Here is a 14608-nt window from a genome sequence, read left to right on the forward strand (position 1 = left end):
GGGCTGGAGCACAGGGCAGGGATTGCATTCACCTCTCTGCCTGCATGCCTCGGGCTCATGCCAGCTCAGACATCTGATCTTAATGCAGCATTCAAAGGCTTTGGTGGTTGTTTCCTATTGCTTCTACTCTGGATGTTGTTTATTAAAACCCTGGTTTGTACTGGTGTCTGGCTGTGCCCGATTCTCACAGAGCCATGACTTCAGGCATCTGCCCAGTTCCACTGGCCTATGACTCATTGCTGAGCCTCAGGTTCTATTGCTGCTGATTCTCACCCTCCTCTGTGGTTTTCTCCCCTGAATCCCACCAGTGAGTGGCTTTTTGTTTTGTTTATCTGCATGGGTCTGGGTAACCACTTGCCATCCCACTGCATATGAATGCACAATGGGAAGTCCAACACCACAGAAATAACTGCTGCAGCAGCATTTCATCCTTAACCAATCTAAGGAGATAGATTTAATTTTTTTTTAAATCTCTAGTCCTATTTATTTTTAAACATAAATCCTGCTGTTTATTTCTGTAGTCCAGCTTCCCCCATCCTACAACCACATCTTTCACTTCATGGCTCCACAGACATTATGTGGTTTATCAGTGGGGGTAGGCAGGAGCAAACTGTACTTCCATGCTGCTGAGCTCCCCTCTCCGTGCAGCAAGAGGGAATGCTTCCAGACCAGCCTTCAGGGGAGTAGCTGCAAATGAGGGATTGGAGCTGGCATTCAGATTACTTTGGATGTCAGAAAGCTTGTCTTGGACCTGTTGAAATGCGTTGTTGTTTCTGCCAGCCTTGAGAAAAAATAAACAATAGAGAATATGCTCTCAGTGACTTTTCAGCACTGCTTAAATTTTACCTGGTGTCCCCTCTTTGTCCCTCATCAGCACTGCTCCCCAGCCTCTCCAAAAATCCTGACACTGGTGCTGGTGTTCTGCTTTTCCCAGCCATGGGAATCAGGAGCTCTCTTTGTGTGCTGCTGTGGCTTCGTGTGTCTCAAGGGGAAACCCCCACCACAACCAGACTGTTTATTAGCAACCTCTAAATGAACTTCATTCTAAAATCTTTTCATTCTTCCTCCAGATCCAAAATGCCCCGGGGATGTGGATCTCCAGAGTGGGGATTGGGACATCAAGACCATTACCAGCTCACTGAAGTTCTATCTCAGGTAGCACTGCAGGTCACACCTGCCCAAGGAGGCAAAGGGGACTGGGGCTAATCCACATGAAAGGTGCAATGAGCTGCCAGATATCCACATCTGGCTGTTGAAAAGGGCAAAGTGACAAAGGCTTTGGGAAGAGGAATGATAAATATGGGTGTTGCAGAACCCCCCAATCCCATGGGATGAGCTGTTTCAGTGATACTGACTGCAGAGGGAGATGCCACTGGGACCTGGTGGCACTGAGGGATGAGCCAGTTTGCCCATCAGTTCAAGATGGGTCACGAGTGGGTCACAATGCCCTGCAGAGCTCAGTTTTCTTTCTGGTTGTTGCAGGAACCTGTCTGAACCCGTCATGACGTACAAGCTCCACAAAGAGCTGGTCCTGGCTGCCAGTAAGTCCCACAGCTGCCCCACTGATGGTCCCTGGCCCTGCTCTCCCCAGCCAGGGTCCATCAAAATCACTTGGCAGAGCTCTGCCAGCCCGTGGTGTCCAGCTGCTTCACCTGTAGAAAGAGCAGTGACCCTCTCCTCCGAGTGCTCATCTGTGCAGGGGATGTGGTGCTGGGTGTTCCCTTCCCTCCTTTGCTACTGCAGTGCCCTTCCCTCAAACAGGGTCTTGTGCTTTTGGAGGGTCTGGAGAGCCAGAGGATATTACTCACTTGAAAGCAGCTCAAGTGTGCCACAAGAATTGTTTCCCCCTAGTATTGATATATTTATTTTAAAACCTGTGAGGGAATGGGATGGTGCTGTTGCCACTCAGATAAGTAGGTATTCCCTTTAGGTTGTGAAATTTGTCCTGGGATGTTGAAAACAGAGTGTCTACCAGCACATGGAAGACATTTCTCTGCTGTAGTTGTTGGGATTGAGTCACAGTTGGGAATAACAGAGGTCAGGCAAGAAGCAGAGGTGTAGTGCCAGGGCTTCACCTGTGCTGAGCCAGCCGGTCCTCAGCTGTCACCTCGTTGTGGCTGTTGCAGATGAGCCATGACAGTTGTGAGCCCTGTGAGGGAGACGGATGCAGGGAGCTGGTCATCACCATCAGCATGGGAGTGCTGGCATTTGGCAATGTGTGACATTAGAGCTTCCCTCACCTCACTGTGCCTCCAGAAGTCACTGGGAGAGTGCTCACTTCTTCTTCGTGTGTCCCTCTGGAGAATGAAAAACACCCATTCTTTCTTGGAAAGGGAAATGTTCCACCACTTGCTGAAGATGGTCAAGCCCAGGATTTATTACTTTCAGAGCTGGTTAAGCCCATGATGTGTGGGCAAGACCTTTATCCCTTCCCTGCCCTCCCTCAGAAACTTGCACCATTGAGCTTCCCAGCCACCCAGACCCCACACCATTCTTCTCACACCAGGTATTTTATTGTTTCTTGATTATTTATGCTTCTAAGGGTGACTTCTTTGGCTCAGGGACTTAGGTTTTTGCCCTGCAGGATATTTTAGGTGTTGTTCAGTGTCAGAGCTCTCTGGGCTGATAGGACTCCCAGAGGGAAGCTGTGTGCTCCCAGGTGTGTGGGACAAGGGTGCGAAGGGGAGGACCTGCCCATGCCCAGCCTCTTTTGGCATGTGTCCCTGGGCTCCCTTTCAAGCTCCATTTCTTCCTCTTTCCACTTCATATTGTTTCTCACAGTGTTCATCCTGTTGCTATGAAATCTCACTTCCCTCTGCTCCCCATCGCTCCCATGCTGTGCAGGGAACAGCTTCCACAGGTTTCCTTTGGCTTTATATTTCCCTGGTGTATTTAGTTTGAAAGTGTTGGGTACAAATTCTTCTTTGTGTTCCTGCTTTCCAGAGTCCGAGAACCTGGACTACAGGCTGGGAGCCATTCATGCACTGGTCTATAAACTGCCTGACAAGAACAGGGAGATGTTAGAACTCCTCATCCAGCACCTCGTCAAGTAAGTAGATGTTTTCCTCTAAAACCAAAGAAAGAGAATAATGGAATCAGCAGAACAAGCCTTTCTGGGAGGTCAGGTTTGCAAAATTTTATCCACCGTAGTCCCCTTGGGACTTTCCATGTGGATTGCACAAAGTGGGTGACTATCCTTGCTGCCCTCTGTGTCAAGTGATGCTTCTCTTTCTGGTTGCTCCTTCCATCCTTTCAGACATGCACAGAGCAGGAAATGATTTAAAAATGAAAATGTCCTCTGAGAGCAGGGGCTGTAAATTGTCACCCCTCAGAGATTTGTTGCAAACACCATAGTGTGCTCCCTTATATTCAGTTCTCTTCCTTCAGAGAGAGGGAAAATTAAAGCCAGAAGTCAATTCTGGATAAAAAGGGTATTGGAATTAAGTCATTCCTTTTGTGTATATGCTTTGCAGATAACTTTTGATTACAGAGTTAAAGAGGAGCTGGGAGTGGGAAGAGATCAAATAAAGATGCTGTCAGCACATTGCTCTCTCCAGCATCTGTCCGAGCCAAACTTGTGTGTCAGAGCTAGAGCCATGTTTGGGAAACAAACTCTCCTGAAACACAACAAAGAAAATTGAATGACTGATTCTTAATGTATCTGGGATTTTGGGTTTTTTTTCTTGGAATAAGATCTGTTTGGAAAAAGCAAACCAAGCCAAACTCTATTCCTCCTTCCCCTGCTCTCTGCAGCGTCTGTGAGCACAGCCGGGAGAATCTGATGTCACCGTCCAACATGGGGGTGATCTTCGGGCCCACCCTCATGCGAGCACAGGAGGACACTGTGGCAGCGATGATGAACATCAAGTTCCAAAACATCGTGGTTGAGATCCTGATCGAGCACTTTGGGAAGGTACGGGGCAGCCCCAGAGCAGCTCTGGCTGCTCCAGCCTGCTCCTGCAGACTGTTGCTGTGGCAACTGGCAGCACTCTGGCTCCTTCTGGAGTCTCCTTGGGCTGGCTTTATGTAACACGCTGCTCTGAAAGGCTTCAGGAGGAAGCAAAGGGTAGCAGGTGTGTTCCTCAATGCTGCTGTTATCTGGTCCCAGAGGAAACAGCGAGTCTGGGCATTTTTGCCTTTTCTTTTTAAATAAGGGGAAGCTTTATTGAAAAAACACTATTGTATGACTGGACATTACAGGGCTCCACTCTTTCCTTTTCTAGACAGGAGCTAGGCCAGAGCAGAATTGGTTTTAATGGGCACAGTCCAAGATGTGACACTGCATAACTGTTGAATCAGTGGAAAAAACCTAGAGCAGACAAGTGTTGAACGGTTGATGAAAGTAATTCAGCTGTGGATGCATTCAGATGCAGATACAGGGACAATGTGGAGATGGTATGGGGAGTCTGAGGAGGTGTTCTGTGGAGTGAGGGGGAGTCTGAGGGAGCTGCTGCCAGGGGTGGAGCGGTCGGAGGAGCTGAGGCTGGTGCCTGTGGCCCTAGGCCATGCTCTCACAGGACAGAGCCCTGGAGAGCCTCCAGTCTCATCTGCCTTCCATGGATTTGCGCTGGGTATTTCAGCCTGGGTATCACCCGTGTGCCCAGCCAGGGTCTGGTTGCTGGGGTGGTGCTGAAGATGCATGTGCAGACAGCAGCTTTGTCATGTGGAGTTCTGTCTTTGCAAAGCAGAATATTGCACTGTGTCTGTGCTCACACTTGCTCTCAGCAATACCCGACACTGACTCAGGGGTGTCAGGTGGCTGGGGGATAACAAGAGCTGGGTGTTAATATTGAAAGCTGGAGCATCCAGCTTGCATCCAGAGCAGCAGATCCCAAGCAGGGAGCAGACTACTGCCCTGGTAACAGCTCTGGGTTCCAAGGAGTGAGTTTGCTCCTCCAGCTTTTCACAGCAGAGTACACGGTATCCAAACCTCTCTCATGCCTTAGGGGCAGGAAGCAGGTGGAGCCGTTCATTCAGGGATGCTGTTTGCTGTGAGGGGGCTGAGGCAGCTCCCGGCATACAGGGCAGCACGTGGGCGGGAGCAAAGCTCCATTTGGAAAAGGAAGAGGCAGCTAAAGCTGGAATAGCAAGGTTCCTGCAACAGGGATGTGGAGCCAGAGCAACCAGGTGAGGACTATGTGGGGGTATGGGACCAGATGAGGTGGTGGGAGTCAGCTGTAATGCCAAGGATTGAAACAGGATGAAAGAGCTTAGAGAGGCTTCTGAGTACCCACACCAGAAGCTCACGGAAACACCAGCCAATTCCTTTGTAGGTCTCTATGAACACTTGTAATAAGTTCCCACAGAAAAACGGGCACTGGTTTGTGTCTGGGATCTCACACGCTCACTCCACAGATGAGGCTCTGTGCTCCCCTCCGCACAGTCTGAATCAACATACCCTGCCACCTCTGAGAGCTGGGATGACAACTTTAATTAAGACAGATGTCCTTTTGCTTGCTTTTAATTTCTCCAGCAATAAGGTTAGATTAGTCACTTTTATTAGGTTGAGTTTATAAGTTCAGCATTGGAGCCGAGAGCATCTTCAGCTCACACATGAGCAAACAGCTCAGATGAGTCTGGAGGAGGAGGGGATGTGGGTTATATGGTACAATCTGAAGACTCGGAGGACAAAATAACTATTCATGAAGTGTTTCTGGATAATTGCTTTTCCACAGCTCATGTTTCAATGCCGTGGTTAAATTAAATAGGTTGACTGTTCTCCTTCCCTGTACAAACCTACTTAAGGTGAGGGTCTGTCAATATCTTGGTACTTTTAGGTTATTTAACTTGGATTTTCAATTAGACGTAAATCAGAGCCTGCACCCACGTCTTAAACAGAGTCGTTTGTGGTGGGTTTAGCTTGGGTTTCAGGTGTTGAAAACAGTATTCTCTGGTACCTGTATAAGTGTCCCTGGGGAGCTTAATGTTTCTTTTAAAAGCAGGATTGGATTCTGGTCAGGATGTAAGGATGAGGTTGATATTTCCAAAAAAGTTCCCTCCTGCAGGCAATCCTTTACTGCTTTAATAATACACGAGCTGCTGCTTTTAATTCATGGGCTGCTATGTCACAGCAAGTCCCTCTGAATCCAGGCAGAGAGGGTGCTCCAGACCTTGTGTTTTGGAGTGGGGAACATGTCCTGCCCCTGCCCAGGGCAGAGCCCAGCAGGCAGTGAGCCAGCCCTGTGCCACCAAACCATAAGTGTGGAGGTTTTTTCCCTGAGTGGGTGTGGAATCTTCCCTCACTGGAGATATTCCAGAACTGTCTGGACACAATCCTGTGCCATTTGCTTTAAGGATACCCTTGCTGAGCAGGGAGGATGGACCAGATGACCCCCTGTGGGCTCTGCCAGCCTGAACCATTCTGTGATGCTGTGTTGTTCCTCCTCTCCTCATGCAGAGTGAACCAGGGTGTCGGGAGCAAAGCCTGGACCCAGCACACAGATTTATCCCAAGCCAGCCCAGGCTGGGCCAGAGCAGCCTGACCATGGGGTGTGGGGAGCCATCGGCCACTGCCTGCCCTCCCCAGGCACACACTTGGGACCAAGGAGGTTAAACTAGGGACATGTTTTCCTCTCCCATCCCCCATTTTGGTCTCCCAGGCCTGCTCTTTGGTGTGGAGAAGAAGGAATATACTTTTGGTTTGAATTACCAAAATGAGGCATGTAATCAAAGCAGAATGTTACATTTCTTCATGTTAAGATTTTTCTGGGTGATGCAATAAAGTTGTTTTTCCATATCAAAGTGTGGCCCAAGGGTGTGGTGACCTGGCATGCCGGTGGGGCTAGCACAGCTCTCCTCCTCTGGGCTGGAGCCAGGAAGGGACCAGCTCCACATCTCCCAGGACAGCCTCTGGGCTCAGCAGCTCAGGCCAACCCTCCACAGTAACTCAGGCTTTAAATCCCTAATAAAACTTCAATTAACATCCCTGGGAAGAACACAAGAGCAGCTGCTTTGAGCCTTGATATGATGTTTCAGCTCTTCAGATGTAATTCTTTTTCAGCTCTTAAAAAAAGCCCTGACATAAATAAGAACTTCTCAATTAATGACCAGTGAGAAAAGGAGATAAAACTCCTCAGTAGCATTGTTTGTATGCCAGTATTTCATCCCAGGTAATTTCCTGGTGCCAAACGCATCATTGTAAGCCAAGAGCTGAAGGGTTTTAGTGTTAGATCTGAATCAATGCAAGGTTGATTTGGGTGTTTCAGGGATTGTACCTCTTCGACGGTGGGAGTCTTGATGTTGCTCAGGAGCTGACAGCTCCAAAGCCTCAAAGCCTCTCTCATCTGCTCCAGGAGAATTTGCTTCTACAAATTGTCTGTGTTTGTGATCTTCCTGCTGAGCCACAGGGACAGTGTCAGTGGTGGGGACAGTGTCAGTGGTGGGGATAGTGCTGTGGTGGGGACAGTGCTGTGGTGGGGACAGTGTCAGTAGTGGGGATAGTGCTGTGGTGGGGAGAGTGTCAGTAGTGGGGACAGTGTCAATAGTGGGGACAGTGTCAGTGGTGGGGATAGTGCTGTGGTGGGGAGAGTGCTGTGGTGGGGAGAGTGCTGTGGTGGGGACAGTGTCAGTGGTGGGGACAGTGCTGTGTTGGGGACAGTGTCAGTAGTGGGGACAGTGCTGTGGTGGGGACAGTGCTGTGGTGGGGAGAGTGTCAGTGGTGGGGACAGTGTCAGTGGTGGGGACAGTGCTGTGGTGGGGACAGTGCTGTGGAGGGGAGGGTGTTGTGGTGGCCACTGTCCCCCTCTGTGCTGGGTGGGAGCACCTGCAGCGGGAGGTGAGGCAGCGGCCCCTTTGTGTTGGGTCACCCGAACGTGTCTCCCTTTACAGATCTACTCTGGCCCCCCAGAGGACACCACAGCCCCCCCGGTGCCCCCACCCAGGGTGGCTGCCCGGCGGCACAAACCCATCACCATCTCCAAGCGTCCCCTGAGGGAAAGACCTGTCTTCTTCGAAGCCTCTGTGGAGGAGAGTGGAGGTCAGTCCGGCTGTTCCCTGATGCCTTACCTGCCTCTCGCCCCTCCTGCTTCCTGTAACACCTTTCCAGGAGCAATGGAGGTAACAGCAGTACAGCTGCACTTCCCGGGTCCTGGACACAGCAGGCAGTGAGGGCTGTTCAGAGAGAAAGGAAAGCCAAAACCACTCATACATCATGTCACAAGTCAGACTCTGCGGGATTTGGGTTTTTCTGCTACCTCTGCCGCATTCTCCATTAGCTAAACTAAGGTTGGTTCTTGCACAGGAGAGGCCCAGAGGAGAGGTTTTGTGGCATCAGAGGCAAAGGTGCAAAAGGAACTGCATGGGGAGTTGAGATGGTAGCCAGGGAGGGCTGTGCTGTGGGAGGCCCAAGGAGGTCTCAAGCTGGCTCAGCTGCTGGCAGTTCCCCATCCAGAGCAAGAACTCCAACGAACTTTTTCAGGACCCTGTGATAGTATTTTCTAGATGAAGTTCCTCTCTGCTGTTAAATCCAGCTGACTGTAAGGAAATGCTGAAGTCCTTATAATAATGTTAAAGGGCACATCAGCTTAAAATCATGTTTCTGGACCTGATTTGCTCTAATTGTCACTGCAGGCTGTGCCCTGATTCCATAGTCACCAAAGAGATGGAAAGTCCCTTTCTCCATTAGTTTTCAGAGCTTTGATGATGTTTAGGTATAAAGTGCATTTTGTGACACTGGCAAAACATGATTGATTCACATTGCTCTTTAAAACCCCCAGACTGCTAATGCAGGTGGGGCTGGCTTTGCATTTCAATGCTTCCCCGACCTGGGAGCAGGAGCTTTTTCCTTGGACCGCTCCAAGGCTGCAGGGAGCAGTCGAGTTCATAGTAGAGCTCCGGCTCCTGGGTCTGTAGCGCAGCAAGAGGGCTGGGACGAATGGCTTTTGGAGGGACATCAGGTGCGGTACACAACTAACCCCACGGCTCCGTGCCCCCTTGTTTCTGCAGCAGAGCGGCTCGGCCAGACCCCCAACGGCGGCGGCGTGGAGGCCCCCAAGCCCCTGCACCGCAGCCGCCCGCCCGCGCCCCGGCCAGGGGGGGACGAGCCGGGGCGTCCCCCTGCTGAGAGCCGGCCCCAGCCGCGCACCGAGCCCGAGCTGGGGAAGCTGGTGAACAGGCTGCAGGACGGCGGGGCGAAGCCGGGTGGCAGGGCAGCCAACGGGGTGGTGACCAGCCCTGCCCTGAGGACCGCCACGCTGCAGGCCAGGAGACCGGCGCCCCGGCCGGGCATCTGTGGCAGAGAGGGTGAGTGTGCGCCGGGAGCCTGGCCAGAGCCAGGCAGGAGTGCCCTGCTCCCGGGGGAAGCCCGAGGTGCCCGAGTCAGCCCTCCCTGGAGTGGATGGTGGGCTTCTCCTCTTGAGTCCTCTTGAGGTAGCTCAGCAGGAGGGGCTGGGAGAACAGAACAGCCTAAGGCATGGGGCACAAGGTAAAGTCTGACACTCATTCCGTGTTGCCTTGACCCTTAAAGTATTTGAAGGGTTAGGTGAATAGCAGGGTTGGCTGGATCTTGGGGAAAAAAAGCAGCAGAGGAGAGGACAGGTAGTGTCATTGTCCAGGATAAAAGCTCAGGTGCAGAAATCACCAGTTTGTGCTGTTCCTCTTCCTTTTGCAGAGCGGCACTGCATAGGGTTTGGTTAAGAACACCTGTCATTCCCAGGAAATATCAACTTCACAGTCAGCAGCTACATTCAGTTTGTCCTTGCAGGTGCAGCTCCAGCCCCTGTTCCCAGTGCCAAGAAGGCTGTGCTGGGGCAGGTAGTGTGGCAGCTTCCTTTCCCTGGACTCTGTCCCTCTATTCTGGCTATTGGCCACTGTCAATGAGAGGGTGTTTTGAGGCAGAGGGACAGAACTAAACCCACAGACCTGTACAGTGTCCCTTCATAAATATCTGGCCTCTGCCAAAGCTTCCTGCTCAGTGTCTGTCATCTCCATCCCTGCAGGTGATTGTGACGGTGTCCCTAAGCCACGTTCCCATGGTGATAAGCCTGTGATAACGCGTCCCCCTGTGAGACCTCCGGATCCTCCGTGCCGGACTCCCATCCCTCCAAAGCTGGAGCAGAGGCCAGATCTGATAGCAGGGACAGCAGAGGAGATGCCCTCATCTGTGTAAGCCAGCAGCCCGTGGTGGGTGCATGGTGTCGGCAGGGACACCTGGGGGCTCAGTGGCTGGAGCCTGTGGATGTCCCCTTGGCACCGGTGCGAGTGCAGGTTTGAGTGTCACTTGGAAAGCTGAGCAGAGGGCACGGCTGGGAGGGGAGTGGGGCCACAGCAAAGACATACACAAAGCTTTGGAGCTGCTCAAGCACAGCCCCAGGGCTGAGCCTTGTCCCATCCCCTTCCCTGCTGTTCCTGGGTCAGTGGAGCTGAGCCCCTTCCTGCCCCCAGCAAACCTCTTGAACCAGACACTTTCTGGGGCAGGACAAGATCCAGCTTGGATCTGCTTAAGGAAACTGGATGGAGTTCAGCTTCTTCTCATTCTCAGGTTTCTTTCAGATTTTAAGAGACTCAGAAACCCTGCTGGATTAAGTGGGAATTAACCAAAAGAAAACAAAAGGTGCCATGAGGGTCAGTTCTGTGCCAGAACTGCCTGGGAGAACTTCTCTTTCTTGAGCACGGGCAGGAGCACATAAACACTGAAGGAAAGATCTTAAAGGGGATGGATGCGTATGGGATTATAGGCAATAGCATGGAAATAATGACTGGATGTGGAACTCGGTGCCATGGCTTAGTTGGTGTGGTGGTGTTTGGTCAAAGGTTGGACTCATGATCTTGGAAATCTTTCCAAAGCTAAATGATTCCATGATTCTGTGGTTCTATAAGCAGCCCAGCCAAAGCGCTGGCAGGTGGTGTGAGGGTGGAGCGGGTGCAGAAAGAGCCCGGCTGTGCCTTGGCACAAGAACTGTCAATTGAAGGTGATCTCTGCAGTTCTGTCCATGCTACAGCTCATTCCCCTGGCACAGAGCAGATCTCATTAGCAAATTGTCAAATCAGAAGAGAGACTTCTGTTTTCTTTGCAGGGTGGCCTCTAGGACCAAGTTCTTTGAGACAGCTTCCCGAAGAACAGGCAGGTAAGGCTGGCACCAGGAAGGTGGCATGTGGAGAGCAGCAGTCCTGCAGTACAGGCTCTGAGGCAGAGCCAGCACAGACAGCCCCAGCCCCAGGCTTGCCTTGTCTCATTCTCACAAACAGCTGAGGGGCTCAGCTAAAATGCTGAAACTAAACAAGGAGCACAAAGTGTAAAATGTGAGTCTAGATGCAGACTTGGTAAGTTAAATCTGAAAAGTGAGAAACATCCTGTGGATCCCTGTTACCATGTGTGTGGATCTAGTGGTGTAGTTAGTGCCCATTGTACTCCAGCTCAGTGGGAAGATCAGGGCATGAGTGAGGTGATGAGGGCTGGTTAGGTCTCAGCAGCTGCCAAGAGAGCATGGCTGGGCCAGCACAGGGGGTATGCAGACAGGGAGCTAGGTGGTTATGGGGACACAGCATGGGCGCCAAAGCCCTTGGCTTTGAGTGGCGGCTGGTGCCATTTATGATAACATTTGCCCAAATAAGCTCCAGCTTCCTGCTCTGAAAAGCTGCCAGCCTCTGCCCAAGGGAGAGCAGGTTTGTGTGTAAGTCTGAGAACTCCTGCTGCTGGTGCTGAGGGTGAAATCATTTGTTCTATTGCAAAACAGACCCCTCCCTGCCCATTACCCAGCCTCGAGCAGCTCGTGGAGCTGAGTTGGAGCTTGCTTCTTGCGTTCATTATTTTCTCTATTTTTCTGCTTCCTTTTATTCAGTTCTTCATCACCCCAAGGCAGGATCCCAAGTGATGAGAGCTGAGGGTAAAGGTACGTGTTTATGACAACAAATCAAATAATAAACTGAAAGCAGACATGTAATACAAAGTCAGCATTTATGGGGTTGTGGGAGTCCAGTGGTTCTGCCATTACTGGTGGATTTGCACTGCTGCACAGAGCACAGAGCTTGTTTTCTTCTTCCAGGCTTTGTAAGCACACCTCAGCCCAGCTGGACCCAGGAGACTTTCTGTGCTTGTGACCCAGGAGTCATAGCTGAGCCTTGCCAGCCCCAGTGTCCTGGAGAGCAGCTATCTTACTGGACAATGATTTCCAAGCCACAAGTGGCTCAAGAAATTAGGAGAGGGAGACCATGATGGTGAGCAGGTCCTGCCCACACATCTGTGTTGAACTGTTCCCTGCCCTCCCACCTCTCCTCCCTGCAGGCTGTGACAGTGCCCGTGTGCCCGCACAGGTGACGGCAGCATGGGCAGGGCTGGGGGACACTGACCACCTGCGGAAGGGACAGCGGAGCCCCTGTTCACCTGCTCACTTTCAGAAAACACCTTGAAAAGGGTGTTTGGACAGCACAGGGGCTGAGTCCACGTGTTTGAATGCAAGGGCAGAGCAGCTGCAGGCCCCCTTGCCCTGAGAAGCCCCTTTGTGTTTGTGTCCCTCACTTGGTGAGCTGTGCTGTGGTGTCAGTGTGTGGAACAGCCGTGCCTGGGAATGCTGCCCATGGTGACGCAGGCTGGGCAGGGGCTGGGGAACCACTGTGCTCAGCTCTGGGATGTCTCCTCATCTCCTCCTGGATGTCCCTGGCCTGGGACACCCCACTGACAGACGTGGCTGGGCCAGGGGCTTGGCCTGAGCCACAGCCACAGCCTTGCCTGGGGTCAGCTCTCAGGCAGCACCCTCGGGTCAGCAGCCTCCAAGGGTGCAGCTGGGGCAAGGGAGCAGCAGATGCTCCTCCTCCGCCTCTTCCTCCACTGCCTCTTCTTCCATGTGAGCCACACTCAACAGATCCACTTCTCACAGGCCCACCAACAAGTGTCCATCCTGGGTGATTGCGGTGGGCCAGCACAGAGGTGCTGAGCATCTGAAACTCACTGTTTGTGGGTTTGTTTTTCTAAGAACTGCCCAGTTTCTTGTTTGCTTGTTTATTCATTTCCAGTATGAGATGCCCAGTCTGTCCCTCAGCTGTGGCCCTGTGGTTAATGTCCACTGGCCAGGGAGGTGTCCCTGGCCAGGACCTCTGTGCAGCCCTGTAGTAGTAGAGGCCTGTCTGTTGCTCCAGCTGCTGCCGGGTCCCAGCTCCAGGGCTGTGCACAGCAGCAAGCGGCTTCCCTGCTTCCTCCACCCACCCAAAGATGACTCCCCCATTTTGAATGGTTTTCTTTAGGTGCTGAGAGCATTTCCAAAACAGTGGCCAGACATTCCACAGCTGCTTCCCGGGTGCTCCGTCCCTCAAGCGCGCTGTGTCCTGCCCGGCGCAGGTCCTTCTCACCTCCTGGCGCTTTGCCTCTGTGCCATCTCATGTCTCTTATTGCTGAATGTCACACACTGGCACTCAACGTGTGTCGTGTCCATGGTGCTCTCACTCCCTTGGCTTCAGCAGCGCCCCAGCTGCTCCCTCCTTTGGACCTGTCACATGAAAGTGGCTTTAAAACCAAACCAGCCCTGTGCTGTGGCAGTTGAGGCTGTGCCACATGCACTGGTGGCACCTGGGGCTGTGCTGGGCCCCTCCTGCTGCAGCTCCTCACCAGCAGCATGAGGACAACACACAGTGGTTCTGATCAGGGATCTCTGAACAGGTAGGATGGAGCTGAAGCTGGAGGGAGCCACTCTGACCAGCCTGGCAGTGGGGCCACCTGCCTGCAGAACATCAGCCCCTGGCCCTGGTGGGGTGTTGGGCCTGTGGTTCCCACACAAAAGGCCAGCGTTTCCCAACTCTCTTTCCTGCTTTGGGCTGCTGTTTGGGGACCCTTCAAGCCTGTCAGTTTGGGAAGGTCCTTGAGTTACTGCCAATGTACGTGGCTCTGGAGGTGACATTCTGCGGGAGCAGTGGCTTGTCACATCCTCCTCTGGCTCGTGTCCACTGCCCAGCACAGACCCCCAGGACAGAGCCAGGCTCTGTGGGTAGGGAGAATCCAAGGGTGGTTGGGTTTCGGTCTGATAGCATGAGCAGTGGGGAGAAGCAGCTTCTTGCAGATGTATTTCATGGTGTACTTTTAAAGTTCTTTGTCACTTGTATGTCTGTGCCGATTTTTCCTGCACCTGTGGGTGCAGCTGAACACTGGGGACCAGCAGCTGGAGTGGTGGGGGGTGCTGGTTGTGCTGGCAGGGGGCTGTGGGGTCCAATCCCTGCTGCTGTGAGGTACAGTCCTTGCTGCTGTGGGGCCCAATCCCTGCTGCTGTGAGCACTGTCCCTGCTGCCAGTGGCCCAGGAATGACAGCTGGGAACGCGGGATCGCCCCGTGCAGCATGGCAGCCCCCCACCATCAGCCCCAGAGCCATTGTGCTGTGTACAAGCTTAGGTTACTGCAAGTGTTTATAAAGTTTCCATGAAGTGAAACAACCATCTCAGTGTGTTTTATTCCTCTTGTGAGAAAGGACCGCTCACAATTTAAATTGGGAACAATTTATTAAATCGTTAATACAACGATCAGAGGCTTAGATTGGCTGTCTGCCTTTACACAAAGCAAAGGGCAGCGCTCGCCGTCGCTTCAGATAACCTGTAGCCGGACAACCTCAAGGGCTTTGACACCACATTTTATACCCCAAAGACCCCGCCCATCACCTCCCCTACACCCTCCCCTTAGGATCGAGATGAT

At 52.2% G+C, this 14608-nt stretch overlaps 1 protein-coding gene across 2 annotated transcripts in view; it reads left to right on the forward strand.

Annotated features, from left to right (window-relative positions):
- Nucleotides 1-14355, forward strand: part of OPHN1 (oligophrenin 1) — a 51465-nt gene extending 37110 nt beyond the window's left edge. The window contains exons 15-24 of one of the 2 annotated variants that reach the window (XM_032124444.1): nucleotides 1071-1155; nucleotides 1483-1541; nucleotides 2944-3049; nucleotides 3754-3913; nucleotides 7828-7975; nucleotides 8944-9240; nucleotides 9936-10101; nucleotides 11013-11063; nucleotides 11778-11828; nucleotides 11982-14355. In XM_032124444.1, the coding sequence (XP_031980335.1) occupies nucleotides 1071-1155; nucleotides 1483-1541; nucleotides 2944-3049; nucleotides 3754-3913; nucleotides 7828-7975; nucleotides 8944-9240; nucleotides 9936-10101; nucleotides 11013-11063; nucleotides 11778-11820 (1115 nt within the window). In that variant the 3' untranslated portion in view covers nucleotides 11821-11828; nucleotides 11982-14355. The remainder of the gene's footprint in view (nucleotides 1-1070; nucleotides 1156-1482; nucleotides 1542-2943; nucleotides 3050-3753; nucleotides 3914-7827; nucleotides 7976-8943; nucleotides 9241-9935; nucleotides 10102-11012; nucleotides 11064-11777; nucleotides 11829-11981) is intronic. The other variant, XM_032124445.1, reaches the window with a different exon arrangement.
- Nucleotides 14356-14608: the final 253 nt, after the last annotated feature.

The sequence above is a fragment of the Corvus moneduloides genome, chromosome 14, assembly GCF_009650955.1.
Source record: "Corvus moneduloides isolate bCorMon1 chromosome 14, bCorMon1.pri, whole genome shotgun sequence".
NCBI classification, from domain to species: domain Eukaryota; kingdom Metazoa; phylum Chordata; class Aves; order Passeriformes; family Corvidae; genus Corvus; species Corvus moneduloides.